Genomic DNA, 27,750 nt, shown 5'->3' on the forward strand with positions numbered 1-27,750 from the left:
TGCCACAAGGAAGAAGGTGCTCGCCCTGCATGCAGCCAAGATGTTGACCCCCATCCAATCCCTGGCACCCAGCAGCGGCTCCTGAGCACTGCCAGGAGTGGTCCCTGAGCACCGCTGGGAATCCCATCTCCCCGATTAGAAACAAAAAGGCGGGGCTGGAGCGATAGCACAGCGGGTAGGGCGTTTGCCTTGCACGCGGCCGACCCAGGTTCGATTCCCAGCACCCCATACCGCCAGGCGTAATTCTTGAGTGCAGAACCAGGAGTAAGAGCCAGGAGTCACCCCTGCGCATCGTCGGGTGTGACCCGAAGAGCAAGAAAAATAAAATGAAATAGGAACCAAAAGGCCCCATTGGGCTGGAGAGACCGTGCAGCAGGAAGGGTGCTTGCCATGCACGCAACCAACCCAGGTTCAATCCCCAAACCAGAAGCGATCCCTGAGCACAGAGCTCTGAGCACCACTGGGGGCATGGTTCCCCCCTGCAACCCCCTCGCCCCCCAAAAAAAATTAAAACAAAAGTAGAACCATCGGGGCTGGAGCGATAGCACAGCGGGGAGGGCGTTTGCCTTGCACGCGGCCGACCCGGGTTCGATTCCCAGCATCCCATATGGTCCTCTGAGCACCGCCAGGAGTAACTCCTGAGCGCAGAGCCAGGAGTAACCCCTGTGCATCGCGGGGTGTGACCCAAAAAGAAAAAAAAAAAAAGGAGAACCATCTGCCAGATGTAACGAGGAGGAGGAGGAGGCTGAGGGTGATTCCGTTCCCTGGGATGCACCGTCACACAGAACACCATCACACAGAGCAATCAGACCATGAGGCGCAGGACGGTCCCTTTCCTCAGTAAACCAGAACATCCGTGGAGTAACTCACAGATGGGAGCTGCGGAGGGGCCGGAGGGGCCGATGGTCCCAGGCAAGCCAGGCAAGCCCGGAAGGCTGTAAGAGGCCCTGCAGTGCTGCCCTCCAATGCAACAAAATATATATGTGCAGTATACAGTATCTATCCGGAGACACAGAGAGAAACATTCAGGAGGGCCGGGCTGACACGAAGCAGAAAGGGGAGAAAGGCCATTCACACTAATGAGATGCTCCGGGCCTTCGCCCAGGTACCAAGGTTTCATCCACTCCGGACTGCCCACTGATGGCACAAGGCGATGCAGAAACAGCCATGGGGTCAGCGGTGGCCAGGACACAGCACCAAGACTTAGCTGACTTCGCTCCCGCCTCTTTCCTTTCCTTTCCCCTCCTTCCCTCCCTCTCTCCCTCCCTCCTTCCTCTTCCTCCCTCCCTCCCTTCATTTCTCCTTTCCTTTCTCTCTTTTTTTTTTTTTTTTTGCTATTTGGGTCACACCCGCGATCTCAGGGGTTTCTCCCGGCTCTGCACTCAGGAATTCCTCGTGGCCATGCTCGGGGGACCATATGGGACGCTGGGAATCGAACCCGGGTCGGCCACGTGCAAGGCAAATGCCCTACCCACTGTGCTATTACTCCAGCTTCTCCTTTTCCCTTTTCTCCTTCCCTCCCTCCCTCCCTCCTTCCTTTCTTCCTTGTTCCTTCCTCCCTTCCCTTCCTCTTCCTTCTATGTTTTAGTAACAGGGTCTACTCCAGGCTCCGGGGTCACTCCCCATAGTGTCTTGGAGACCAGGCCATGCCAGGGCAGGAACCTGGATCTCTCACACGCCAAGCCTACATTCCAGCTCTTCCCGCCAACTGTCCAGCCCGAACTACAATTCACTGTGACCACGGGGTGTGCATTTCCACCAGGATTCACTGTGACCACGGGGTATGCATTTCCGCCAGGATTTCTTTCTTCCCGCCACCGTGGTGAGGGCCGTGGGCCTCTGGACTCCCCAGCGGGGAAACACATGTGCTCTCACTCTGTCCCACCCCCAACCCCAGCCCCACCCCCAGCCTATGACCCTTATTCTTGGCCCCACAGTACAGATGAGCAAACTGAGGCCAGGGAGCTGAGATCGGATCACAGTGGCTGTGCCCACACGAACGCACGGTTGTGTTTGTGTTCTTGTTGGTTTTGACTTGGGGGCCTTCTCTGGCTCTGTTCAGGGCTGACTCTCGACTGCGCTTAGCAGTCCTGGGAGTGCTCGGGACCCTATGGGATGCCCGGGATCAAACCCAGGCTGGCCGCGTGCAAGGCAAGTGCTACCACTCTGGCCCCTCTCACAGAGGTTCTGAAGGATTCGGGGTACCAGCGTATCGCCCAGGCCAAAGTCACCTTCCCTGAAGATGCCAACCTAATGCCGACATGTGTGAACCCGGGGGTCTGCACAGCCCCTCACATGTGCCCTTCAGGCACCAACCTCATCCCAACCACCTTTCCCCAAAAAATTCTATCCAGGGGCTGCGGGTAGGGTGTTTGCACGCAACCGACCTGGGTTCGAGTCCCTGCATCCCATATGGTCTCCTGAGCACCTCCAGGAGTAATTCCTGAGTGCATGAGCCAGGAGTGACCCCTGTGCTTTGCCGGGTGTGACCCAAAAAAAAAAAAACTATCCAGTCACCTGCAAACACCATCCACAGCCCCCTCTGGCTCTCTCGGGGCCTCCCTCCAGCCCTCCCTCACTCACACCTCCCAAATATCCAATCAGACCCGCCCCCCACAGCCCTGGTGCCCCGCACGCCTCACCACCACAATGCAGAAACCGCCTAGCCCCTGGCCCCACACCCCACTCTCTCTCCCGGGTCTCCACCAGCACCAGCCTGGGAACCACTAGACCAGAAGTCCCCAGACTGAGACGGCTGACTGTGACTGTCCCCTTTCCAGAAAATTAAAAAAAAAAAAAAAAAAAAAGTAATTTAAAAAACCACTGTGCGTCGGCCCCAGGAAATGTATCTTTAACAGAGCCAGCGAGATAATGTGAAGGTGCTTGCCTGGCACAGTGCCCACCCGGGTTCTATCCCTGGCACCCTGCAGAGGGTCCCCGGAGCCCAGCCGGAAGTGCTTCCTGAGCTCAGAGCCAGGAGTCAGCCCTGAGCACGGCTATGGCCCCTAGCATTGCCCTCTTCCCTGAAAAAGATGATTAACCAAAATTCCACAGAGCCGGGAGCTGGTGTGTCCGCTGATCAGGAGAATCAGCTCCCAGATCCGGGACAAAGTCCCAGTAATTGGCCGACACGGGTGCTGGGTCCCCTTCTGTAAGAACTATCAGGAGTGCTTGGTCAACACTCCGCCAGACCCTGACCGAGTGGGTGACTAGGGATGGGGAGAAAATACAGGGGTTAGGGCTGGAGCGATAGCACAGCGGATAGGACGTTTGCCTTGCACATGGCCAACCCGGGTTCGATTCCCAGCATCCCATATAGTCCCCAGAACACTGCCAGGAGTAATTCCTGAGTGCAAAGCCAGGAGTAATCCCTGTGCATTGCCAAAAGCCAAAAATAAATAAATAAATAAAAAGAAAGTACAGGGGTTAGGCATGCGCCAGACCAGGGTTTGAATCCGGGGTCCAGCACCCCAGCCAGAAGATTTTTGGCTTGTAGTCCCGAGAACCATCACCCCAGCACCCCCAGCGATGTCCCTGTCTCAGTCCTCCCATTCCAATGGCCAGCCTAGTGGGCTGAGACTTCCCGGAGGGACCCCCACGTCCCACTGAGCACTGCTGCTTAGTCAACCACCCCCTACACACACACACACACACACACACACACACACACACACACACACACACACACAAGAAAGACAGAAAAAGATGACGAACTGCCTTTGTCCAGAAGGGCAAACATAAGTATCTCTGCCTTTGAGATAACTTCCGCCAATCTGGTAGAAGTCAACTAAATCTATTTTTTTGTTGTTTTTGGACCACACGTGGTGGTGCTCTGGGCTCTGCACTCAGGGATCACTGCCCGCGGAGCTTGGGGCACTTAGGGGATGCCTGGATCTAACACAAGGGTCCTCCCCACTGTACTACTGTTCCGGTCCCGAACCCCAGCTCCCCAGTTCAGATTGCTGGGGGTTAATCCCCTCTAGCGGCAGGGGACTGGCTGGCTGGGACATGGCTGGATGTCCCCTTTTCCGCCCCTTCCTAACCCCCTCAACCCTCCTGCTATTTTTTTTTTCTCTCCAACAGATCCTTGGGTGTGAGTAGAGCCCAAAGCAGGTTTTGGGGGAAAAGGAGGGTACGGGGAGAAAGAGAAAGAGAAGGTTTAGCCCGACCGGACACGGACAGCTGTCAGGGGACCCACACCCAGAACTGGTTCCTCTGGGAAGGCGGCTGGAGGGGGGGGGGATGGGCGTCGCCCGGCCCTGCCAAGACCAGTGGGAGGACGGCCGGGCGTCCTCACCCCACTGCACCCCCGTCAGTCCTCCCGGGGCAAGGCTTGGGGACCTTAATTAACCTGGTTCCTCGGCCAGGCCCCGGGTTCTCAGCTCTGCCTGGGACGCCTTGGGGAGCCGGCTCGGGGTGGCCACCCCACCTAGGGACCCACCGCAACCTCTCTCGCTCTCCCGACGCCCCACATGTGCAGGGGGGCACCTGGGCCGGCGGCGCTGGTGGTGGTGGTGGTGGTGGTGGTGGTGGGGTGTGGACGGGCGATTCACACCCGGTCATCCAAACCTTTTCCCTGGCGGCTCGCCCGCCTCTCTCTGCCAAAATGGGGCCAGAAGTCAGAAGCTTCTGCCGCCTGGGCCCCGGCGCTGGAGGCCAAAGAGGGGTTCCCTGGGGGCCGAGGGGGCGCCCGCAGCTCCGGCCGGACGATGCGGGGTGTGCGTGCGTGTCCGGGCTGGCCGGAGCGCGGGGTGGCCAGGTCTTGGCACGCGCGTTAAGTGTGTAAAGGGGAGAAGCGGGGGACGTGCCAGCCAAGGCCCTGGGGAGGGGGAGGGGGGCGGAAAGCGATCCCCGCCCCCCACCATCTCGCTCTCCCTCTCCCCCTCTCCCTCCGGGGCACCGGGCCGACCCGAGACCCCGCCCCGCTCACCTAGGGGTGGGGGGGTCCCCGGAACGCCGGGGTTCCCCGCGCGCGCGCGCGCGCGGGCGCGGGCGCGGCCGGCCCCACCCCCACCGCGCGCGCGCGCACACACACACGAGCCCGCAGCCGCCCCGGGCAAAGTCCAGCGCCCCGAGGCCGAGCAGGAAACCCCGAAACGCGGCGCGGCGGGGACCCCCCGGGCGCGGGCACGTCGGGGCGGCCGCGCTATTGTTCCCACGGCCCCGGCGCCCCGCCCCCCCGCACCTGCCGCGCGCCCCCCGCCCCAACCAGCGCCCCGAGGCAGCCCCCGCTGCACCCCGCCGGCCCCGCAGCCCCGGCGCCGGGGACCCCCGCGTTACCTGCGCCCCCGAACGCGGCCCGCAGCACCCACGCCAGGCTGGCGGCCGCCTTGGCCCGCGAGAAATCGTACTGGTCCAGCGACTTGATCTCGGGCACCAGGAAGGTCCTGCGCAGCGGCCCGGGCCCCGGGGGCGCCGCCTCCACCATGGCGGCACCGGGGCTGCGGGCACCGCCGCCGCCGATCGCTCGATCGCGCTGCGCCGCGCTCGTGCCCGGGCCCGGCCCGCCGCCGCCGCCGCCGCCGCCGCCGCCGCCGCCGCCGCCGCGCCAGGTGCGGCCGCTCGACCCGCGCCGGCGACGCAGCGTCGGCCACGCCCCCGGGGGCGGAGCCCAGGTGCGCCCCGCCCACTCCCCGCCCCGGGCCACGCCCACTGCCCGGGGCCCCTCGCCGGCCGCCGCCGCGGTGGCCCCGGGTGGGTCCGCGGGGAGCGCGCGTGAGTGGGTCCGTTCCGGAGGCCGCAGGGGGAGATCGGTGCGGGGTAGGCGGCGGGCCACGCACGGGGTGCCCCGCCGGGTGGGTGCCCCTTAGGAGCGAATGCGCCCCCCCACCCCACCCCCGCTGCCCGCCGCGCGCGCCCCGCACCCCGCAATGCGTCTGGCCGCGGCGGGAGGGAGCGAGGGCCACGGTGCTCGCAGCTGATGGGGGTGATTTAGGAGGTGCCCGGGGCTGGCGAGGTGGCGCCTACGTCGCTGAGCGGCGCGCAGCGGTTTGCAAGCGGGAGGCCCCGCGTTGGACACCCTCCTGCCCGCCACCCACCCCCCCCCCCCAGACACACGCACATATACCCCGCACCGCTGGAGAAGTGGGGTCCCCTGAGCCGCGCTCTGAGCGATCCCCAGCCCTGAGTGTGCTGCTGGGTGTGGCTCCAAGACAAAAGAAACGCTACCGGGGGCTGGAGCAATAGCACAGCGGGGAGGGCATTTCTGCCTTGCACGCGGCGGACCCGGGTTCGATTCCCAGCACCCCATAGGGTCCCCTGAGCACCGCCCGGAGTAACTCCTGAGTGCAGAGCCAGGAGGAACCCCTGAGCATCGCCAGTGTGGCCTTCAAATTAAAGATAGGGGCTGGAGCAATAGCACAGCGGGGAGGGCATTTTTGCCTTGCACGCGGCCGACCCGGGTTCGATTCCCAGCATCCCATAGGGTCCCCCGAGCACCGCCAGGAGTAACTCCTGAGTGCAGAGCCAGGAGGAACCCCTGGGCATCGCCGAGTGTGACCCAAAAAGCAAAAAAATAAAAAGTGAATTCCCATGCACCAGGGCCATAGCACAGAGGGGAGGGCATTTCTGCCTTGCACGCGGCGGACCCGGGTTCGAGTCCCAGCATCCCATAGGGTCCCCTGAGCACCGCCAGGGATAATTCCTGAGCGCAGAGCCAGGAGGAACCCCCTGTGCATCGCCGGGTGTGACCCAAAAAGCAAAAAAAAAAAAAAAAAAAAAACGCTACAGAATTTAGGGGAGTGCTTGTCCCCTGTCTTCTCCAGTGGGATCCCCAGCAAGGCACAGTGAGCCCTGAGCACGGAACCAAGAATCAGCACTGAGCATCGCTGGTGGGACCCCAAAACCAAAGGAATAGGTAGTACAGAGGGGAAAAGACTTTCGGCGCAATGACGTCACACGCGCAAGACAAAGACCCAACTACTGAATCCCCTCCTTGGCCCCCGTGTGTGTGTCTGGGTCACACCTGGCAGTGCTGGGGGCTACTCCAGGCTCAGTGCTCAGTGATGTTCAAAGCGCCGAGCACTGCCAGGGCTCAACCCGGGGCTCCTTCATGCAAGGCGCGTGCTCGCCCCGTTCGGCGGCGTGCAAGGCAAACGCTCTACCCGCTGTGCTATCGCTCCAGCCCCATACAATTATTTTTTAAATATAAGGGGGGTGGGGCAGAGAGGGAGTAACAGGGGTCATAGCACTTGCCCTGCCTGGGGCCACATAGGGTCCCCCAAGCACTTCTCGAAGTGATGCCTGAGTCAGGAGTACTCCCTGAGCACCACCTGATGTGCCCAACCCCTCGTCCACCCAATGAAAAAGAGACCCGGGGCGAGCACGCGCCTTGCATGAAGGAGCCCCGGGTTGAGCGTGTGACGTCCCATAGGGTCCTCCGAGCACCGCCAGGAGTCGTTCCTGAGTGCATGCGCCAGGAGTAACCCCTGTGCATCGCCGGGTGTGACCCCAAAAGCTAAATAAATAAATAAATAAATAAATGAAAAATAATTGTATGACCAAAGAGATGATGCAGTGGCAACGTATGCATGGCTGACCCAGGTTCCATCCGACACCCACAGGGTCCCCTGAGCCCCGCCAGGAGTGATCCCTGAGCTCAGAGCCAGGAGTCAGCACTGCGGGGTGTGGTCCCAAACCACCCCCCCCAATTTTTTTTTCTGCAGTGCTGGGACCAAACCCACGTATTATTATCATGCAGGCGAGACATGACATTGCCACAGACCCCAGCCCCAGTCCCGGCCACTGTTTCCTTGACCCTATAAAACTACGAGATGGGCAGTTAGAGAGAGAGGGCAGTGGCTAAGGCAATGTGAACGCCCTGGGTTCGATCCCCAGCATCCCATAGGGTCCCCCTGAGCACTGCCAGGAATGATTCCCAAGTGTAGAGTCAGGAGTCAGCCCTGAGCATTGCCAGGTGTGGCTAAAAAACTCAAAGTTATGACATGGGAGGGCTCTTTCCAACACCGTGTTCTCCTTTGAACAAGAGTTTGGCTGGTTTTCTTTTTCTTTTTCTTATTTGCTTTTTTGGGTCACACCCAGCGATGCACAGGGGTTACTCCTGGTTCATGCACTCAGGAATTACTCCTGGCGGTGCTCAGGGGACCATAAGGGATGCTGGGAACCGAACCCAGGTCGGCCGCGTGCAAGGCAAACGCCCTACCCGCTGTGCTATCACTCCAGCCCCTGGTTTGCTTTTTCTCCACGCTAGAGCAGCACCTGTTCTCTCTGGAATGTATTTTCCTCTCCTAATCTCCCCTCATGTCTTTGTAAGTAAGTTTCCTTCACTAAAAACTATCACTTCTGGGGCTGGAGTGATAGCACAGCGGGTAGGGCGTTTGCCTTGCACGCAGCCAACATGACCGACACAGGTTCGATTCCCAGCATCCCATATGGTCCCCCGAGCACCGCCAGGAGCAATTCCTGAGTGCATGAGCCAGGAGTAACCCCTGAGCATCGCTGGGTGTGACCCAAAAAGCAAAAAAAAAAAAAAAAAAGCTATCACTTCTGAGACCAGAGCCATAGTACAGCGGGTACCAGCCCAAGGGTCCCCTGAGCGAGCACCGCCAGGAGTAATTCCTGAGTGCAGAGCCAGGAGTAAACTTCGAGCATCGCTCTGTATGACCCCAAAACAAAAACAAAAAAAACTGGGGCCGGAATGATAGTACAGCAGGCTGAGCATTTGCGTCGTACGTGGCTGACCCAGGTTTGAACCCCAACATCCCACATGACTCCCCAAGCACTGCCAGGAGTAATTGCTGAATGCAGAGCCAGCAGTAACCCCTGAGCATTGCTGGGTGTGACCCAAAAAGTTCCCACCTCCACCACCAAAAAAAAAAAAACACAAACCCCAAAACGATCCCGCTTCACTAAAAATAAAGTTTTTAAAAACTGTGAGCTGAAGTGTCTGGAGAGATGGTCCAGGGGTTCAGGTGTTTTTGTTTTGTTTTATTTTGGTTTTTGGGTCACACCCGGCGATGTTCAAGGGCTACTCCTGCCTCTGTACTCAGGAATCACTCCTGGCGGTGCTCGGGGGACCATATGGGATGCTGGGAATCGAACCCGGGTCGGCCACGTGTGAGGCAAACGCCCTACTCGCTGTGCTATTGCTCCAGCCACCCAGGGGTGAAGGTGTTTTGCCTTGTAAGCAGCTGACCCAGGTTTAATCCCCATCACTGCACAGGGTTCACCTCCAGAAGTGATCCTGAGCACAGAGCCAGGGGTAAGCCCTGAGCAGCACCGGGTGGGGTCCCAAAACTCAAATAATAATAATAATACCATTAATAATGGGCTGGAGCGATAGCACAGCGGGTAGGGCGTTCGCCTTACAAGCGGCCACCATGGCCGACCCGAGTTCGATTCCTCCGTCCCTCTCGGAGAGCCCGGCAAGCTACCGAGAGTATTCGATATGCCAGACACAGTAACAACAAAGTCTCCAATGGAGACGTTACTGGGCCCGCTCGAGCAAATCGACGATCAACGGGAGGGCCTTTACCATTAATAATAACAACACGAGAGAAAAAGCGGGAAGCTTTTCTCTAGATTTGGCCTCTTCCTCTGCTGCCCGAAAGTGGCTTTCAGAGGCTGGAGCGCTAGCATAGCGGGGAGGGCGTTTGCCTTGCACGCGGCCGACCTGGGTTCAAGTCCCAACATCCCATAGGGTCCCCTGAGCACCGCCAGGGGTAATTCCTGAGTGCAGAGCCAGGAGGAACCCCTGAGCATCGCCGGATGTGACCCAAAAAGCAAAAAAAGAAAAAAAAGTGGCCGTGAACAGCCCCCACACTGGGGTTCCTCAGTCCCACTGCTCATGCATGTCCGGGGTACATGACCTGGCAGGGACGGGTGTGGCCAAGCCCAGGGAGCAAGAGTTGGGGCGTGGGCCCGCGTGCCTGGATGTGCCCGGTCAGGGTGTGGGCACACAAGAAGATGGCCAGCGTGTGTGTGTGTGTGTGTGTGTGTATGTGTGTGCATGCGTGAGTTTGTGTGTGCACGTGAGTTTGTGCCTGTGTGTGTCTGTTTTATGTGACTGTCTGTGCGTACATGGAGTGTGTGACTGTACGTGGTCTGTGCATGTCTTGTTCTTGTGCATGTGGTATGTGTGTGCGTCTTGTGCACACCCAGCATCTGCGTGTCTGTGTGTGCGTGTGTGAGTCTGCACACTTAATAGGCGAGAGCAAGGGATGTGTGCGTATCTGGGTGTGTGTGTGAAGTGTATGTTCGTCAGTGCATGTGTGTGCCAGGTTGCGGGGGAGGGGCCGGCACCCCCCTCTGTTCCCTTGGAAGACCCAAACCTACTCCTTTCACCCCTCTGAGCCTCAGTTTCCCTCTCTGTGCTATTGGTTTTTGGGGTGTTTGGGTTTTGGTGTTTTTGTGGGGTTTTTTTTGGGTGATTGTGGGTTTTGTTTTTTTTTTGGGTGAACCTTTGATTTTTGGGCCACACCCGGAGGTGCTCAGGAATCACTCCTGGTGGGGCTCAGGGGACTCTCAGGGGTGCGAGGGATTGAACCTCTGCTCTGTCAAGGCCAACTCCCCCGGTGCTGTGCTGTGACTCCAGCGCCCCCACTGTAACCGTTGGGGACACTGGGCCTCCTGCTGGGGGAGGCCAGGGGTGCCCTCACCTCTCTCAAGTGTGTTTGCCCTTCCTGGGCAAGATGGGTGTGGACCCCAGGACTGGAGAAGAGGGAGGCAGGGGGAGGTAGGGGTGGATTCCCTGGGACAGGGGTCCTGTCTTCAGATGCCCCCACTGTTCCCCTTCCCGGTCCTCCTCAGAGAAGGCCAGAGGGTGCTCCCCCCTCCCCGCTGGGCACAGTGCCCCCCCCAGGCGCCAGCAGCCTCCTGGGACCCAGCCTCCACACTGGGCCAACCGGACTGCCTGGCCCGCCGCCCCACCCACACGGGCTGGAATCAGGGCCTGCCTGGCCCCGGGGGCCTGTTCTTGGGGCCCAGGAGCTCCAGACATACTGGCTCCCTGCTTGTAGGCCCCGGCCCCCCACACCCCCACGTCTGAGTCTTGGGGCCCTCCCTGAGCTGTCATGCCTCCCTCCCCACCAACACCCCACTCAGACCTGGGTTATTAAGCTGGGGGTGGAGATGACTTGTCAGTTTGTGGGTCAAGGGTTCAAGGGTTCAGGATTTGGCTGGGGGGCAGGAGAGAGTGTGAAGCCCTGGAATACTCCAGCCTGGGGGTCCAAGGGGGGTTGGAGCCAGAGTCCAGGGGGAAGGGCACTGGCCTTGCCCCTGGGCAGACTGCGGTGTGATCACTGGGTTTTGATCACTGGATTTGATCCTCAGCATCCCACAGGACCCACAAGTTGGATCCCCGGGGTCCTGTCGAGTCCCTCAAGCACTACCAGGAGTGATCCCTGAGTGGAGAGCCAAGCCCTGAGCACCGCCAGGTATGGGCCAAAACCAAAAATCACAACAAAAAGTTCTCAAAAATCTAGCTCAGGGCTGGAGAGAGAGCATAGTGGGGAGGGCGTTTGCCTTGCACGATTCCCAGCATCCCATATGGTCCCCTGAGCACTGCCAGGAGTAACTCCTGAGTGCAGAGCCAGGAGGAACCCCTGAGCATCGCCAGGTGTGACCCAAAAAGGAAAAAAATAATCTAGCTTACCTGGAGTGATCCCTGAGCAGAAAGCCAGGAGTTAGCCCTCATTATTCGGAGAGCCCGGCAAGCTACCGAGAGTATTCGATATGCCAGACACAGTAACAACAAAATCTCCAATGGAGACGTTACTGGGCCCGCTCGAGCAAATCGATGATCAACGGGAGGGCCTTTACTTTACTTTACTTTACTTATTAGTCACACCCACTGAGGAGGGCTAACCTGAGCTCTTCTTTTGTTGTTGTTGTTGTTTTGTTTTCTGTGGGGGTTTTTCTTGTGTGTGTGTGTGTGTGTGTGTGTGTTTGTGGGAGGGTAACATTCATTAATCCTCAGGGCTTACTCCTGGCTCTGCACTCAGGAATGATGTTGGGGACCCTATGGGATGTCGGGGATAGAAACCAGATCGGCCACGTGCACAGCCTGAACTTTCACCTTCATCACGGAATAGGATGGTTTTTCTTATTTTATATGATTTAATTTTTTTGAGGAGGACACACCCAGCAATGCTCACGGGTTACTCCTGGCTCTGCCCTCAGGGATCACTCCTGGCCTTGCTCGAGAGAGACCCTACGGGATGCCGGGGATTAAACCCGGATCAGAAGCATGGAAGGCAAACACCACTACCGACACACACACACACACACACACACACACACACACACACACACACGGGACTATCCCTCCAGCATCCTTGTTTGAGTTTTTTAAATTCTTAACTTATTATTATTATTACTATCATTATTATTATTATGAGAGGGAACACCTGGCAGTGCTCAGGGATGACTCCTGTGGTTCTGTGCTCAGGGACCATGGCTGGTGTGGTTCCGGGGGCCTCATGCAGTGCTGGGAACTGAACCCGGGCTAGCGGCAAGGCAAGTGCTGTAACTACTGTGCTATCTCTCCAGCCCTGAGAGATCTCTCCAGCCCTGTGAGATCTCTCCAGTCCCATGCTATCTCTCCAGCCCTGGGAGATGTCTCTGGCCTTGTGCTATCTCTCCGGCCTTGTGAGATCTCTTGGGCCCTGTGAGATCTCCCTGGCCCTGTGCTATCTCTCCGGCCCTGGGAGATCTCTCCTGCCCTATGAGATCTCTCTGGCACTGAGAGATCTCTCTGGCCCTGTGCTATCTTCCAGCTGGCGGCCCCGCCCACAGGTACCTTTCCATCTGCCTTGAGATCTTCAGAGTGAAGAGATCTTATCAGGCCCCCAGGGACTTCAAGGAGTCTAAAATATTTCGAAACTAGGACTGGAGTGATAGGACAGCGGGTGGCCCAGGGTTCTAGCCTCATCATCCCATATGGCTCCCCTGAGCACCGCCAGGAGTGATCCCTGAATGCAGAGCACAGCGTTTAGCCCTGGGCAATGCCGGGTATGCGCCCCCAACAAGACCAAAAATAATTTTTAAAATAATGAGAGTCTCTTTTTTAGAAGTTGAAGTGATAGGAATGAGGTAGGGCACTTGCCTTGCACGTGACAGAGCCAGGGTTCAATTCCCAGCACCCCTGAAGGTCCCCCGAGCTTACCTGGAGTGATCCCTGAGCACAAAGCCAGGAGTCAGCCCTGAGCACTGCAGGGTGTGGCCCCCAAAACAAAATGAAAGAAAGTCTATTTGGGGGCTAGTGAGATGCCTCCCTGGGTGGGTACATGCTATTCAATGCAGTGTCTGGTTTGATCCCTAGAACCTTATGGTCCCCCTGGCACCACTGGGAATAGCACCCCTCACCCCGTCTCTGCAAGCACCAAGCCAGGAGTCACTCCTGAGCACTGCCAGGTATGGCCCCCAGAGTAAACAAAAACACATACATTGAGACTTGGAACCTGGGAATATAGGTTAGTTGTACTGTGCTCATCTTGGAGGTGTGAGATTGTGAGTTTGATAGGCAAAAATGCATTCCCCCATCACTACAAAAACATGAATGACATTGAGCATGAGAGGGAAAAAAAGGGGAGGGAATGGAATAAGGGCCACAGAGATAGCCCAGTGGGTAGGGCACTTGCCTTGCATACAGTTGACCTGGGTTTGATCCCTGTCACCTCACAAGTTCTCCCAAGCCCGCCAGGAGTGATCCATGAGTGCAAAGCTAGGAGCAAGCCCTGAGCACTGCCAAAGCAAGCCCCAAATCTACAAGAATATTGAGACCCTAAGAACAAACTATTTGGGGCAGGCTAGGGAGAGATGGATCAGCCCGGGAGCTGAGGGAGGTAGGGCCCCATCGTGGAATGAAGGAATGGGTAAGAAGTAGGAGGGGAGACATTCCAGGCAGAGGGAGGGGCCGCTCGCCCACAGGCCTGGGGCACTCAAGATTCTGCAGGTGCGGGACAGAGTCAAGGTTGAAGGGGGGGGGGGGGGCTGGAGCAATAGCACAGCGGGGAGGGCGTTTGCCTTGCACGCGGCCGACCCGGGTTCGATTCCCAGCATCCCATATGGTCCCCTGAGCACCGCCAGGAGTGATTTCTGAGTGCAGAGCCAGGAGTAACCCCTGTGCATCGCCGGGTGTGACCCAAAAAGGAAAAAAAATGGTTGGAGAGCAGAAAGTTGGAAGGTCTCAGAGATACTTCCCAGGTTCTTTCCAGTGAGAAAGCATTATGCTTTGTATAAAATTCCATTAAAGGGGCTGGATCGATAGCACAGCGGGTAGGGCATTTGCCTTGCACGCGGCTGACCCAGGTTTGATTCCCAGCATCCAATATGGTCCCCTGAGCACCGCCAGGAGTGATTCCTGAGTGCATGAACCAGGAGTAAACCATGTGCATCACTGGGTGTGACCCAAAAAGAAAAAAAAAAGCCATTAAAGGGGCTGGAGCAATAGCAGAGCGGGCAGGGAGTTTGCCTTGCACATGGCGGATCTGGGTTCGGTTCCCAGCATCCCCTGAATGTACCACCAGGAGTGACTGACCCGGGTTCGATTCCCAGCATCCCATATGGTCCCCCGAGCACCGCCAGGAGTAATTCCTCAGTGCAAGGCCAGGAGTAACCCCTGAGCATCACCGGGTGTGACCCAAAAAGGAAAAAAAAATGCCATTAATGTGTCTCTGCAGAAAAAGGAAATCTACAAAGACTGGCTTAGACAACAAAAGTTAAATGCAGGCAGGAAGGCCAACCTGGGGTCCATCCCCTGTACCCCACAGGGTCTTCAAAATCCCACCACCTGGAGAAGGGATCCCAGAGTGCAGAGACAGGACTCAGCCCTGAGCTCAGTGCGCCCCAAAATCCGAAAAAAGAAAAGAGGGAAAGAGAAGAGAAGGGAGGGATGGAGCCTTTAGGACAGCGGGTAGGGCGCTTGCCTTGCATTCAGCTAGACCCGGGTTTGATCCCTGGAGCCCCATAGGGTCTCCTGAACCCTGCCAGGAGTAGTTCCTGAGCACAGAGCCAGGAGTATGTCAGGAAGGAAGGAAGGAAGGAAGGAAGGAAGGGAGGGAGGGAGGGAGGGAAGGAGAGAGGGAGAGAAGGAGGGAGAGAGAAGGAGGGAGAGAAGAAAGAGGAGGGAGAAGAAAGGAAGAAAGGAAGGAAGGAAGGAAGGAAGGGAGGGAGGGAGGGAGGGAGGGAGGGAGGGAAGGAGGGAGAGAGAAGGAGGGAGAGAAGAAAGAGGAGGGAGAAGGAAGGAAGGAAGGAAGGAAGGAAGGAAGGAAGGAAGGAAGGGAGGGAGGGAGGGAGGGAGGGAGGGAAGGAGGGAGGGAGAGAAGGAGGGAGAGAGAAGGAGGGAGAGAAGAAAGAGGAGGGAGAAGGAAGGAAGAAAGGAAGGAAGGAAGGAAGGGAGGGAGGGAGGGAGGGAGGGAAGGAGGGAGGGAGAGAAGGAGGGAGAGAGAAGGAGGGAGAGAAGAAAGAGGAGGGAGAAGGAAGGAAGAAAGAAAGGAAGGAAGGAAGGGAGGGAGGGAGGGAAGGAGGGAGGGAGGGAGAGAAGGAGGGAGAGAGAAGGAGGGAGAGAAGAAAGAGAAGGAGGGAGAAGGAAGGAAGGAAGGAAGGAAGGAAGGAAGGAAGGAAGGAAGGAAAGAAGGAAGGAGAGAAGGAGGGAAGGAGAGAGGGAAGGAGGGAAGGAGAGAGGGAGGGAGGGAGGGAAAAGAAGGAGGGAGAAGGAAGGAAGGGAGGGAGGGAGGGAGGAAGAGAGAAGGAGGGAGAAGGAAGGAAGGGGAAGAAGGAAGGAAAGGAGGGAGGGAGGGAAGGAAGGAAGGAAGGAAGGAAGGAAGGAGGGAGGGAGGGAGGGAGGGAGGGAGGGAGGAAGGGAGGGAAGGGAGGGAGGGAAGGCCAGCAAGTAGGTTCACAGGGGATAACAGAAGAAATGTGAATGAAACGGGCACTCTAGTTAATAATGTATCAGTCCGGGCTGGTTGCTTGCAACAACCGTCTCAGCTAGCCAGGCTGTCGCTGTTGTCTCAGCGGTCCTGTCCCTGGGTTCAGGGAAACCCAATCTCTTCACCATTCCTGTGAAACAAAAACTGGTCTTGAACAATCTCCTTGACTACTTATTTATTTATTTTGGTTTTGGGGCCCACACTGGGCAGTGCTCAGGGCTGATTCCTCAGTTCTGCACTCAGGAATTACTCCTGGAGGGACTCAGGGGGACGCAGTCGGGCATCAGAGATCCAACCTGGGTTGGCCGCGTGCCAGGGAAGCGCTCTGGCCGCTGGACCGTCTTTCCAGCCTCACCATTTAAAAAAAAATTTTTTTGCTTTTTTTTGGGTCACACCCGGCGATGCACAGCGGTTACTCCTGGCTCTGCACTCAGAAATTACTCCTGGTGGTGCTCGGGGGACCATATGGGATGCTGGGAATCGAACCCGGGTCGGCCAGGAGTTACCCCTGAGCTTCGCTGGGTCTGACACCCCTCCCAAAAAAAGACTGGATTTACAGTGCTTGCCTTGCATGCATGCAAGCCTGTTTCATTTTTTTTTTTTTTTTGTTTTAGGGATACACCCAAGGGTGCTCAGGGCTGACTCCTCACTCTGTGCTCAGAAATCACATCTGACAGGCTTGGGGGACCTGGGATTGAACCCGGGTCAGCCTCATGCAAGGCAGACACCCTCCCTGCTGTACCATCACCAAGCCCAGTTTGATCCCCAGCACCCCGTATGGTCCCCTGAGCCCTACCAGGGGTTATCTCTGAGCACAGAACCAGGAGTCAGCACTATGCACCACCGAGTGTGACCTAACACTCCTTCCCCCAAGTGAAGGGTACTTGCCTTGCACATGGAAGATCTAGGTTTGATCCCCGGCATCCCACAGGGTCCCCTGAGCACCGCCAGGAGTGATCTCTGAGCACAGAGCCAGGAGTAACCCCTGAGCACTGCTGCTGGATGTGCCCCCCTAAAAAAAAAAGAAGAGGAGGAGAAAAGGAAAGAGAAGGAGGAGGAAGAGGAGGCCCAGGAGACCAAACAGATCAAAGGATCACTACAGACTGATTCCTTTTTTCTTTCTGTTTTTGGGGGGACCACATCCAGCAATTCTCAGGGTTTATTCCTGGTTCTGTGCCCAGGAATTACTCCTGGCGGTGCTCAAGGAACCATATGGGATGCCGAGGATCGAACCCGGGTTGGCCGTGTGCAAAGCAACCTCCCCGCTGTTCTATCGCTCCAGCCTCAAACCTATTTCTTCTGTCCTATCTCAGTGATGGGGGCCGGGTGGAATCAGAGGTTCAGGGCCAGCGCTGCCGAGTGGGGGTGCCTGGGAGACCGTCCTCAAACTGGGTTATCACCACCTGGGCGCTGGGGGACTAGGGACAGAACATGTCTTGCTTATGAGGACTGTCCCGTACAGCAGTGATTAGCAGCTTCCCTGTGCTCTTCCCTGGAGATATCAAGCATTCCCTCCCTCAATGTGGCAACCCAGATGTCCCCAGACCTCATCACATGTCCCCCCCCCAGCAGACTGAACAACTCCCCTAGGCACGCAGATAATAGACATGGAACAGTTTTGGGTTTTTTTGTTTTGTTTTGTTTTGTTTTTGCCTTTTGGGTCACAACCAGCGATGCTCAGGGGTTCCTCCTGGCTCGTGCACTCAGGAATTTCTCCTGGTGGTGCTCGGGGGACCATATGGGATGCCGGGGATTGAACCCAGGTCGGCTGCATGCAAGGCAAACGCCCTACCCATTGTGCTATCGCTCCAGCCCTGCCACTTTTTGGAAGAGTCTTGTGGTTAGTGAATTTTCAGGGCTGCCAGAGAAGCCGGGGTCTCAGAACAATCCCGCTGGGCTCCGTAAGATCTTGGAAGAAAAGGACAATCTAAGGCCGGGATTTGGGGCGGGGTGGGTGCAGAGAACAGGATTCAAAATGAGTTGGAGGGGCTGGAGTGATAGCACAGCGGGGAGGGCGTTTGCCTTGCATGAGTCTGACCTGGGTTCGATTCCCAGCATCCCACATGGTCCCCTGAGGACCGCCAGGAGCAATTCCTGAGTGCAGAGCCAGGAGTATCCCCTGAGCATTGCCGGGTGTGACCCAAAAATTAAATAAATAAATAAATAAAAATAAATAAATAAATGAGTTGGAAGCCAGAGAGCTAGGACAGCGGGGAAGGCGTTTATCTTACCTGGCACTGACCCAGGCCTAAATCCCAACTCCCCATGGGGTTCCCCCAAGCCAACCAGGAGTGATCCCTGAGCACAGAGCCAGTAGTCAGTCCTGAGCATTGTCGAATGTGCCCTCCCCAAATAAAATAAAAATAAATCAAAATAAAAACGTGTTGAGGGCCTGGAGCAATAGCACAGCGGGTAGGGCGTTTGCCTTGCATGCAGCCGACCCGGGTTCGATTCCCAACATCCCATATGGTCCCCTGAGCACCACCAGGGGTAATTCCTGAGTGCAAGAGCCAGGAGTAACCCCTGAGCATCGCCAGGTGTGACCCAAAAAGAAAAGAAACAACAACAACAACAAAAACCGTGTTGATCAGGGGCGATGGTGCCAAGTCTTGAATGTGGCTTTGTATGCAGGAGCCCCGGGTTCAGTTCCCAGCCCTGTAGGGCCGCCCCCACGAGCAACCACCATGAGGGACCCCAGAGCAATGAGCTGGGAATAGTCCCTGAACACCTCCAGGTGTGACCCCCTGTTTCTGAAAAAGAAAAAAAAAAGGGATTGTAGAGAGGGTACTGACTTTCCATGTTTTGGGGAGGGCGGCACACCCGATAGTACTTATAAGACTACCCCTGCTCAATGATTAAGAGACTGTGTGATACTGGGGATCAAAGCCCGGCCTCCTGCCTGCAAGGGGGGGTGCTCCAGGGGCCAGAGCGATAGTGCAGCAGGTAGGAAGCTTGCCTTGCACACGGTTAACCCAGGTTCGATCCCTGGCATCCCATGCAGTTCCCTGGGCATCTCCAGGAGTAATTCCTGAGTGCAGAGCCAGGAGGAACCTTTGAGCATCACCAAGTGTGACCTAAAAAGCAAAAAAAAAAAAAAAAAAAAAAAAAGGAGGGGGAGGGGTGTTGCTGCAGGGTCCCTACAGCAGGTAGTTTGCTTGTCCTTCACACGGCCAACCTGGGTTTGATGCCAGCACCCCACACAGTTCCCTGCGCCCCACCAGGAGCGATTCCTGACTACAGAGTCGGGAGTAAGCCCTGAGCACCACTGGGTGTGGCCCCAAAGCAAAAAAAAAAAAGTGGGGGCACCAGTTCTGGGAGCTATCTCCCTCCTCCCGAGGACTTGTCAAAGCACGGAGGCAGGAGTGAGGGGAGGAGGCGGTGAATCTGGAAGATACTCAGGTCGCACCCTTTCAAAATTGGGCCGAGATGGGGACAGGAGATGAGGGGCCCAGCGGGCGAGGGAGGGGCGGAGGATGAGTTTCACCCTGGACGTGCTGCGTTTCAGGGCCCAGGGGCTATGAGGGAGAGCGGGAGCTCCTGGCCCTTTGGCTCCTCAGGCCAACCCTGGGTTCGACTCCCGACACCACATGCTCTCCTGAGCACAAACCCAGAAGGAACTCCTGAGCATGGCCCCCTGAGCATGGCCCCCTCCAAATCACCTTCCTCTCTAAATTCTATTTTATTATATTTATTTATTTATTTAGAAGTCCAATACTTATTTGGGGCAGGAGCGGTAGCACAGCAGTAGGGCGTCTGCCTTGCATGCAGCGAGCCTGGGCGAGCCGGGTTCGATTCCTCCACCCCTCTCAGAGAGCCCGGCAAGCTACCAAGAGTATCTGGCCCGCATGGCCAAGCCTGGCAAGCTACCCGTGACGTATTCGAGATGCCAAACACAGTAACAACAAGTCTCAAAATGGAGACGTTACTGGGCCCGCTTGAGCAAATCGATGAATAACGGGAGGACAGTGTCACTTATTTATTTATTTATTTATTTATTTATTTATTTTTGCTTTTTTGGGTCACACCCGGCAATGCTCAGGGGTTCCTCCTGGCTCTGCACTCAGGAATTAGTTCTGGCAGTGCTCAGGGGACCATATGGGATGCGGGGATCGAACCTGGGTCGGCCGTGTGCAAGGCAAACGCCCACTGGCTGTACGATCGCTCCAGCCCCTCATCTTGAAATTCTGATGTCTTTTGGGCTACACCTCACAGTGTTTAGGGCCGAATCCTGGTTCCGCGTGCAGGGATCACTCCTAGCGGGACCAAATAGGGCCAGCGATTAAGCCCAGAGTGCAAGGCAAGTGCTCTACCCACTGTGCAATCTCTCTGGTCCCCAAACCATCCCCTTTAGCACAGCAACTCTTCTGGAAACTTTACTACAGTTCCCAAGCGGCAACCCCAAAACCATGTGGGCCTAAGCGAGATGACTTAGCAGTAACACCCCATCAGGTTCTGGAGGGGGGTGTCCTCTGCCATAGCATGGCCAGCGCATGTGGGGCAGTGCCAGGGGTCAAGTTCGGCAGCGATACCACCCTGAGACATCGCTGGATACAGGTATCGTGTTTCCAAGCACTGTCCTCCCGTTGTCCATCGATTTGCTTGAGCGGACCCAGTAACATCTCCGTCGTGAGACTTGTTGTTACTGTGTTTGGCATATTGAATACATCACAGGTAGCTTGCCAGGCTTTGCCGTGTGGGCGAGATACTCTCAGTAGCTTGCTGGGCTCTCTGAGAGGGGTGGAGGAATCGAACCCGGCTCGGCCGGGCCAGCTGTGCGCAAGGCAAACGCCCTCACGCTGTGCTATCGCTCCAGCCAGTGTTTCCAAAGGGTATATATTTTTTTTCAGGGGCCACACCCCAAATGCTCAAGGGTTACTCATCTGTACTCAGGAATCACTTCTTGTGGTGCTCAGGGGATCATAGGAGATCTTGGGGATCAAATCTGGGTTGGAGGGCTGGAGCAATAGCACAGCGGGTAGTGTGTTTGCCTTGCACGCGGCCAACCCGGGTTTGATTCCCAGCATCCCATATGGTCCCCTGAGCACCACAAGGAGTAATTCCTGATTTGAGAGCCAGGAGTAACCCCTGTGCATCACCGGGTGTGACCCAACAAGAAAAAAAAAGTCTGGGTTGGCCATGTGCCCTACCCACTGTACTGTACTATCTCCCAGGCCCCCTCCAGAGGGTATTTCAAAACGATTCTAATTGAGGGGAAATAGTGTTCATCAGTGCTCAGGGCTTCTTTCTGGGTTTGCGGTCAGGAACACCCCTGACAGGACTCAGGGGACCCTCTGGGGTGCCAGGGATAGCTGTCCTATCTCTCTGGCTCAACCCAAAAGCTATTTTATTTTACCACACGCTTCTTCCCTGAGGCTTTGGAATGTATAGACATCGCAGCAGAACAATCTAGGCGAAAATACACAAGTTCACACCGGGAGAGATGGCACAGCGGGGAGGGCATTTGCTTTGCCTGCGCCCGGACCCGGGTTCCATCTCCAGCATCCCAGAGGGTCCCCCGAGCACTGCCAGGAGCTCGCTAGATGTGCCTCAAAAAAAAAAAAAAAAAGGAAAGAAGGGGCTGGAGCGATCGCACAGCGGGTAGGGCGTTTGCCTTGCACGCAGCCGACCTGGGTTCGATTCCCAGCATCCCATATGGTCCCCCAAGCACCGCCAGGAGAAATTCCTGAGTGCAGAACCAGGAGTAACCCCTGAGCATTGCTGGGTGTGACCCAAAAAAGAAAAATAAAATAAAAAAAAGAAAGAAAACATGTGCCTGGAGCCGGAGGTTCTTCATCCTCTTAACAACTTCTTTGACACGTTTTTTTTTTCTTTTTGGGTCACACCCAGTGATGCACAGGGGTTACTCTTGGTTCATGCACTCAGGAATTCCTCCTGGCGGTGCTTGGGGGACTCTATGGGATGCTGGGAATCGAACCTAGGTCGGCCGCGTGCAAGGCAAACGCCCTCCCCGCTGTGCTATCGCTCCAGCCCCTCTTTGACACTCTTGAAGGTGTTCCACACCGCTCTCTTCCTCCTGTGCACCAAGTTCTGGCGCCAAGTCGTTCCTCATTTTTAAATTTTATTTTTTTAAAAACACTGAAAAATAGGGGGCTGGAGCAATAGCACAGCGGGTAGGGCGTTTGCCTTGCCGACCCGGGTTCGATTCCCAGCATCCCATAGGGTCCCTCAAGCACCACCAGAAGTGATTTCTGAGTGCAGAGCCAGGAGTAACCCCTGTGCAACGCCTGGTGTGACCCAAAAAGCAAAAAAGGAAAAAAAAAAAAAAAAGGAAAGAAAACACACAAGTCCCTCCCCTCCATTCTCCCCGTGTCACTTCGCCCAGGAGTGGGAACCCACGGTTCCGTTGGCTTTTTGCAACTCGCTCCCGGGGTGTGGCAGGCGTGCGCCTGCTTGCTCCTTCGTCTGCTGGTGAGCAGAATCTCTCTCTTCTCTAGGTTTCACTGTGTTTTTCCACCCTCGGGGAACGTGGGATTTTTTTCCATGTCTGCAAAACACCGATCTGATCCATTTGTTGTTGTTTGATCTTTTTTTTTTTTTTTCCGTTTGGGGTTTTAGGGGCCGCGCTTGGTGGCGCGCTCGGGGTGGGGGTGGGGGGCGGGGGAGGATGGACCCCTGGGGGCTCCCGCCTTGCAAATCCTGCAAATCCTGCAAAGGCTCAGCATTTTGAAGCCCCCCAGCCCCGCAGGCCCCTGAGCTATTGTTCTCACGGCCCCCGCCCCTCGCCACGCCCCCCGTGGTACCCGCCCACTGGCCCGGCGCTGGCTTTTACGAGCCCGTTGGCGTCCCGAGTGGGTGGCCCGGCGGGCGTGCGCCCACGCGCTCCCCTTTTTTACGAGCAAAGGCATTTGTGAATGGGATCGATTGTTGGGTGTCGAGGCGGCTGGGTCGAGACTTGATCTCCTGGCCGACAGAGTCCCTCCCCGCCCCCCGCAAAAAAAATGTTCCATGATTTACACCTGCCCCACCCGACGGAGTGACGGATTTCCACGCTGCCAACGCATGTTTGTTTTTCCAGACCAGTGTCTCTTTCCACCCAACGGTGGGTACTCTCCAGACTGAGCACCATTGGCAGAACGTCACCAGGAGAGGAGGCCCCCTCCAGCAGCACCGGGGAGGTACACCCCAAAATAATTGGAAACGGGGCAGGGGGCTGAGGATGTAACTCAGGGGCGCGTTTTTATGTTGCCAGGGATGGAATCCATAAATTCATGCGTTCTGCCAATGAACCACACCCCAACCCTGATTTATTTATTTATTTATTTATTTTTTTGCTTTTTTGGGTCGCACCTGGCGATGCACAAGGGTTACTCCTGGCTCTGCACTCAGGAGTTACTCCTGGCGGTGCTCAGGGGACCATATGGGATGCTGGGAATCGAACCCGGGTCGGCCACGTGCAAGGCAAACGCCCTACCCGCTGGACTATAGCTCTGGCTCCTTGTTCTGGTTTTAAGGCCACCCCGGGAGGGCTACTCCCAGCTCAGGAGTTGCTCCTGGCTCTGTTATTCTGGTGATTGTGCAGTGCCTGGAAATAAAATCGGGGATTCTGTATGCCAACCCTGTGCCAGTTCAGCTCTCTCTCCTGCCAGGGCCCATACCCGAGCCTTTATATTTTTATTTTATAGTTTATTATTGGGCTGGAGCGATAGCACAGCAGGCAGGGCGTTTGCCTTGCATGTGGCCGACCCGGGTTCGATTCCTCTGCCCCTCTCGGAGAGCCCAGCAAGTTACCAAGAGTATCCCGCCCGCACGGCAGAGCCTGGCAAGCTCCCTGTGGCGTATTTGATATGCCAAAAACAGTAACAACAAGCATGTGGTCGCCCCGAGTTCGATTCCCAACATCCCATATGATCCCTGAGCACCGCCAGGAGTAATTACTGAGTGCAGAGCCAGGAGTGACCCCTGTGCATTGCCGGTGTGACCCAAAAAGCAAAAACCAAAATAAAACAAACAAACAAAAAAAACAGTAACAAGAGACTGGAGCGATAGCACAGCAGGTAGGGCGTTTGCCTTGCACGCGGCCAACCCGAATTCAATTCCCAGCATCCCATATGGTCCCCTGAGCACCGCCAGGGGTAATTCCTGAGCGCAGAGACAGGAGGAACCCCTGTGCATGGCCGGGTGTGACCCAGAAAAGAAAAAGAAAAAAAAAACCAGTAACAAATCCCACAATGCGAGATGTTATTGGTGCCCGCTCGAGCAAATAGATGAACAACGGGAGCACAGTGGACAGTGCTACAATTTATTATTATTATTAGTTTTTGTCTGGGAGGCTACACCCAGCGATACTCAGAAGCTACATCTGGCTCTGTACTCAGGAATTATTCTGGCAAGCTCAGGGGACTCTATGGGATGCCAGAGATCAGATCCGAGCTGGCTATGTGCAAGCCTAGTACTGTCTCTTCGGTTCCAAATTAGAACCTTTTTTTGTTTTGTTTTGTTTTGGCCTTTTTGGGTCACACTTAGTGATGCTCAGGGGTTACTCCTGGCTCTGCACTCAAGAATTACTCCTGGCGGTGCTCAGGGGATCATAACGAAACAAGGGAAGGAAGTGTCATTCATGGTCATGTCTGGGCGGGAAAACTGGAATGAGTCATTCTCCTTATCACTGCTTTTTGCCCGGCAGACCAAGGAGTATCTCTTGCTTGTCTCTACTTCCAGTGGAACTGGAGTCCTTTTATGTTTGGGGGAAGGGATTCACACCCAGGGGTGCTAGGAGTCGCTCCTGGCAGTGCTTGGGGGGCAGGTATCATGCACTGCTGAGATCAAACCTGTCTCAGCCTTATGTTCTGTGGTATCCAGCCCCTGCACTTTTTTTTTCTTTGCTTTTTGGGTCACACCCGGCGATGCACAAGGGTTACTCCTGGCTCTGCACTCAGGAGTTACTCCTGGCGGTGCTCAGGGGACCATATGGGATGCTGGGAATCGAACCCGGGTCGGCCGCGTGCAAGGCAAACGCCCTACCCGCTGTGCTCTCTCTCCAGCCCCTGCACTTGTTTTTTTTTTTTTTATGATGCTCTGTTGTTTAACTTCTTCTAAGCACCCGGGTAATTATTACATCATGAGAAAAAGTGCTTCCCCTCCACCCATAAATGCTGTTTATTCTAGGCAGCGTTTCTTAATCTTTTTGTTTTGTTTTATTTTTCGGACACACCCTGCAGTGCTCGGCGCTGACTCTTGTCTGCTTGGGGCGCTCTCGTGGCGGTGCTCAGTGGACCTTATGCGGGGGCAGGCTCAGCTGCATTTGATCAGCAAACTTTTATCAGTTCTCAGACACGTGTGTTTCTGGGTCTCCCCTGCCCGGTTTCTGCACCCCTCTTAACGGGATTTTCTTTCATCTGCGTCCTCTTGGGATAATCCTGGATTATCCTGAAAGCTCAAGGGGGGCCCCCCTACATTGAGAATCACTGATTTTTTTTTTTGCGGGGGCGGGGGTGGGAGCTACATCCGGCGATGCTCAAGGCTGACCTCCTAGTTTTGCATACAGGGATCACTCCTGGCGATGCTCTGGGGACCCTATTGGGGGCCGGATATGGAATCCGAGTCAGTCGCAGGACACGCCAACTCCCTGCATGTTGTACAATCTTCCCGACTTTCAAAGACACTTCCCGGGCTGGAGAGATAGCACAGCGGGTAGGGCGTTTGCCTTGCACGCAGCCGACCCGGGTTCGATTCCCAGCATCCTATATGGTCCCCCGAGCACTGCCAGGAGTGATTCCTGAGTGCAAAGCCAGGAGTGACCCTTGTGCAATGCTGGCTGTGACCCAAAAAGCAAAAAAAAAAAAAAAAAAGACACTTCCGGGGTTGGAGAGATAGCACAGCGGGTAGGGCGTTCGCCTAGCACGCAGCCGACCCGGGTTCGATTCCCAGCATCCCATATGGTCCCCTGAGCACTGCCAGGGGTAATTCCTGAATGCAGAGCCAGGAGCAATTCCTGTGCATCGCCGGGTGTGACCCAAAAAGAACAAAAAAAAAGACACTTCCCCTACCACCACCACCGCGCCACTACCACCACAAACACCCTTAAAAATAACAATTAAAAAAAAAAAAACCAAGTACTAGGGTTAGCAAGCCCTTTCCAACCTTCCTGGAGAACTCGGGCAAGCTCCGCCCCTGGCACCTCTGTTCCCGGGCCTGACACCCGGTTGGCGCGGCAGCATCGCCCCCTAGTGGCAGGACAGAAAAATTGACCCAGAAACCAGGAAGGTGTGTGTGTGTGTGTGTGTGTGTGTGTGTGTGTGTGTGTGTGTGTGTGCGCAGGGGCAAGGGCGCAGAGAGCTGGACTGTATTGCTTTGTATGTGGGAGCCCCGAGTGTCATCACTGGGGTCTCCCTGCAGGCCCTGAGCTCATCCAACGCGTCTGGAGTTGGGTCTTGAGTCTGACCCCGTAGGGCTCAAACAGTGCCACATCCTCACACTGAAACACTAGCCTGGTTGTCTGAGAATTTCTGGTGCCCACGCCCAACACTGAACACTCCTTGGGAGCCCCCCACCCCAGGTTTTGGGCACAGCCACTATGGTAAAACTGTAATGGAGGTTCCTCAATCATTTAAAACAGCAGGGTCAGAGTGATAGTACAGCAGGCAGAGTGCTTGCCTCGCACGCAGCCGACCCAGGTTCGATTCCCGGCATCCCGTATGATCCCTCAAGCACCGCCAGGAGTAATTTCCGAGTGTAGAACCAGGAGGAACCCCTGAGCATCACCGTACATGCCACTAAAACAAATAAAAAAGTAATTAAATAGGGGTGACAGAGATAATACAATTGGGAGGGCTCTTGCCTTGCATGTGGCTGACCCAGATTCGATCCCTGACACCCCACAGGGTGTCTGCCAAGCCCTACCAGGAGTGATCCTTGAGCACAGAGCCAGGAGGTACAGCTGGATGTGCCCCCCAAAATAAAAAATATAAATGAATAAAATAGAGACAAAAATGAATCAAGGGGCCAGAAGCACAAGCTTTGCACATGAGATTTCCAGATTTGATGTACAGCACTCCACTATTGTGTGCAGTATAAAGAACCCCAAAGTAAGCAGACAAAAATCACAGTGCTTTCTGGGGGAGGGTTTGGGCCATACCTGGTCGTGCTCAGGACTTGTTCCTGGTTTTCTGCTCAGGGATCACTCCTGGTGGGGCTTGGGTGACTGGGTACTGCTCGGAATTGAACCCAGGTTGGTCACGTGCAAGGCACGCGTCCTTTCTCTTCATCCTTCTGCATAATTTTAAAACTTTGTATGTGTTTTTGGAAAGGGTTGGGGCATACAGGAGTCTCAGGTTTGGTCTCCGAGCTCCATCGGAAGAAATCTTTTTTTTTTTTAATTTTTGGGTCACACCTGGCTCTGCACTCAGGAATCACTCCTGCTGGTGCTCAGGGGACCATATGGGATACTGGGAATTGAACCCGGGTTGGCCGCGTGCAAGGCAAACGCCCTCCCCGCTGTGCTATTGCTCCAGCCCTTCCATCGGAAGAAATCTTTAAGCACTGAGCCTCGTTGGTCCCTGAGTGTTGCTGGGTGTGGCCCCCAAATAAAAACTAAAAAAAATAAAAAAAAACAGGGACCAGAGCATAGCAAGTTGTGTGATTGCTGGGTTCAATCCCCGGCATCCCATAAGGTTCCCCAAGCACCACCAAGAGGTGATCCCTGAGCTCAGAGCCAGGAGAAAACCCTGAGCACCGCTGGGTGTGACCCCTTAACAGACAACAACAACAACAACAAAGAAAACACAACAACAACAAAGAAAATCAAAGAACAGAGGAAAAAAAGGACTTGCGATTTAGAAACTGATGCAGTTTCAGGGGAAAAAAAATAGAATTCTGGTATGGTTGGGGGGCAGGAGGGCAT

The 27,750-nt window shown here is 55.8% G+C and overlaps 1 protein-coding gene across 3 annotated transcripts in view; it reads right to left on the reverse strand.

Moving 5' to 3' along the window:
• The window catches only part of CAMSAP3 (calmodulin regulated spectrin associated protein family member 3), a 30,149-nt gene extending 24,636 nt beyond the window's left edge, over positions 1–5,513 (reverse strand). For all 3 annotated transcript variants that reach the window (XM_056113164.1, XM_056113163.1, XM_056113162.1), the window contains exon 1: positions 5,281–5,513. In XM_056113164.1, coding sequence (XP_055969139.1) covers positions 5,281–5,428 — 148 coding nt within the window. In that variant the 5' untranslated portion in view covers positions 5,429–5,513. The remainder of the gene's footprint in view (positions 1–5,280) is intronic.
• Positions 5,514–27,750: the final 22,237 nt, after the last annotated feature.

This window comes from Sorex fumeus, unplaced genomic scaffold (genome assembly GCF_029834395.1).
Source record: "Sorex fumeus unplaced genomic scaffold, SorFum_2.1 ptg000019l, whole genome shotgun sequence".
In the NCBI taxonomy this organism is placed as follows: Eukaryota; Metazoa; Chordata; class Mammalia; order Eulipotyphla; family Soricidae; genus Sorex; species Sorex fumeus.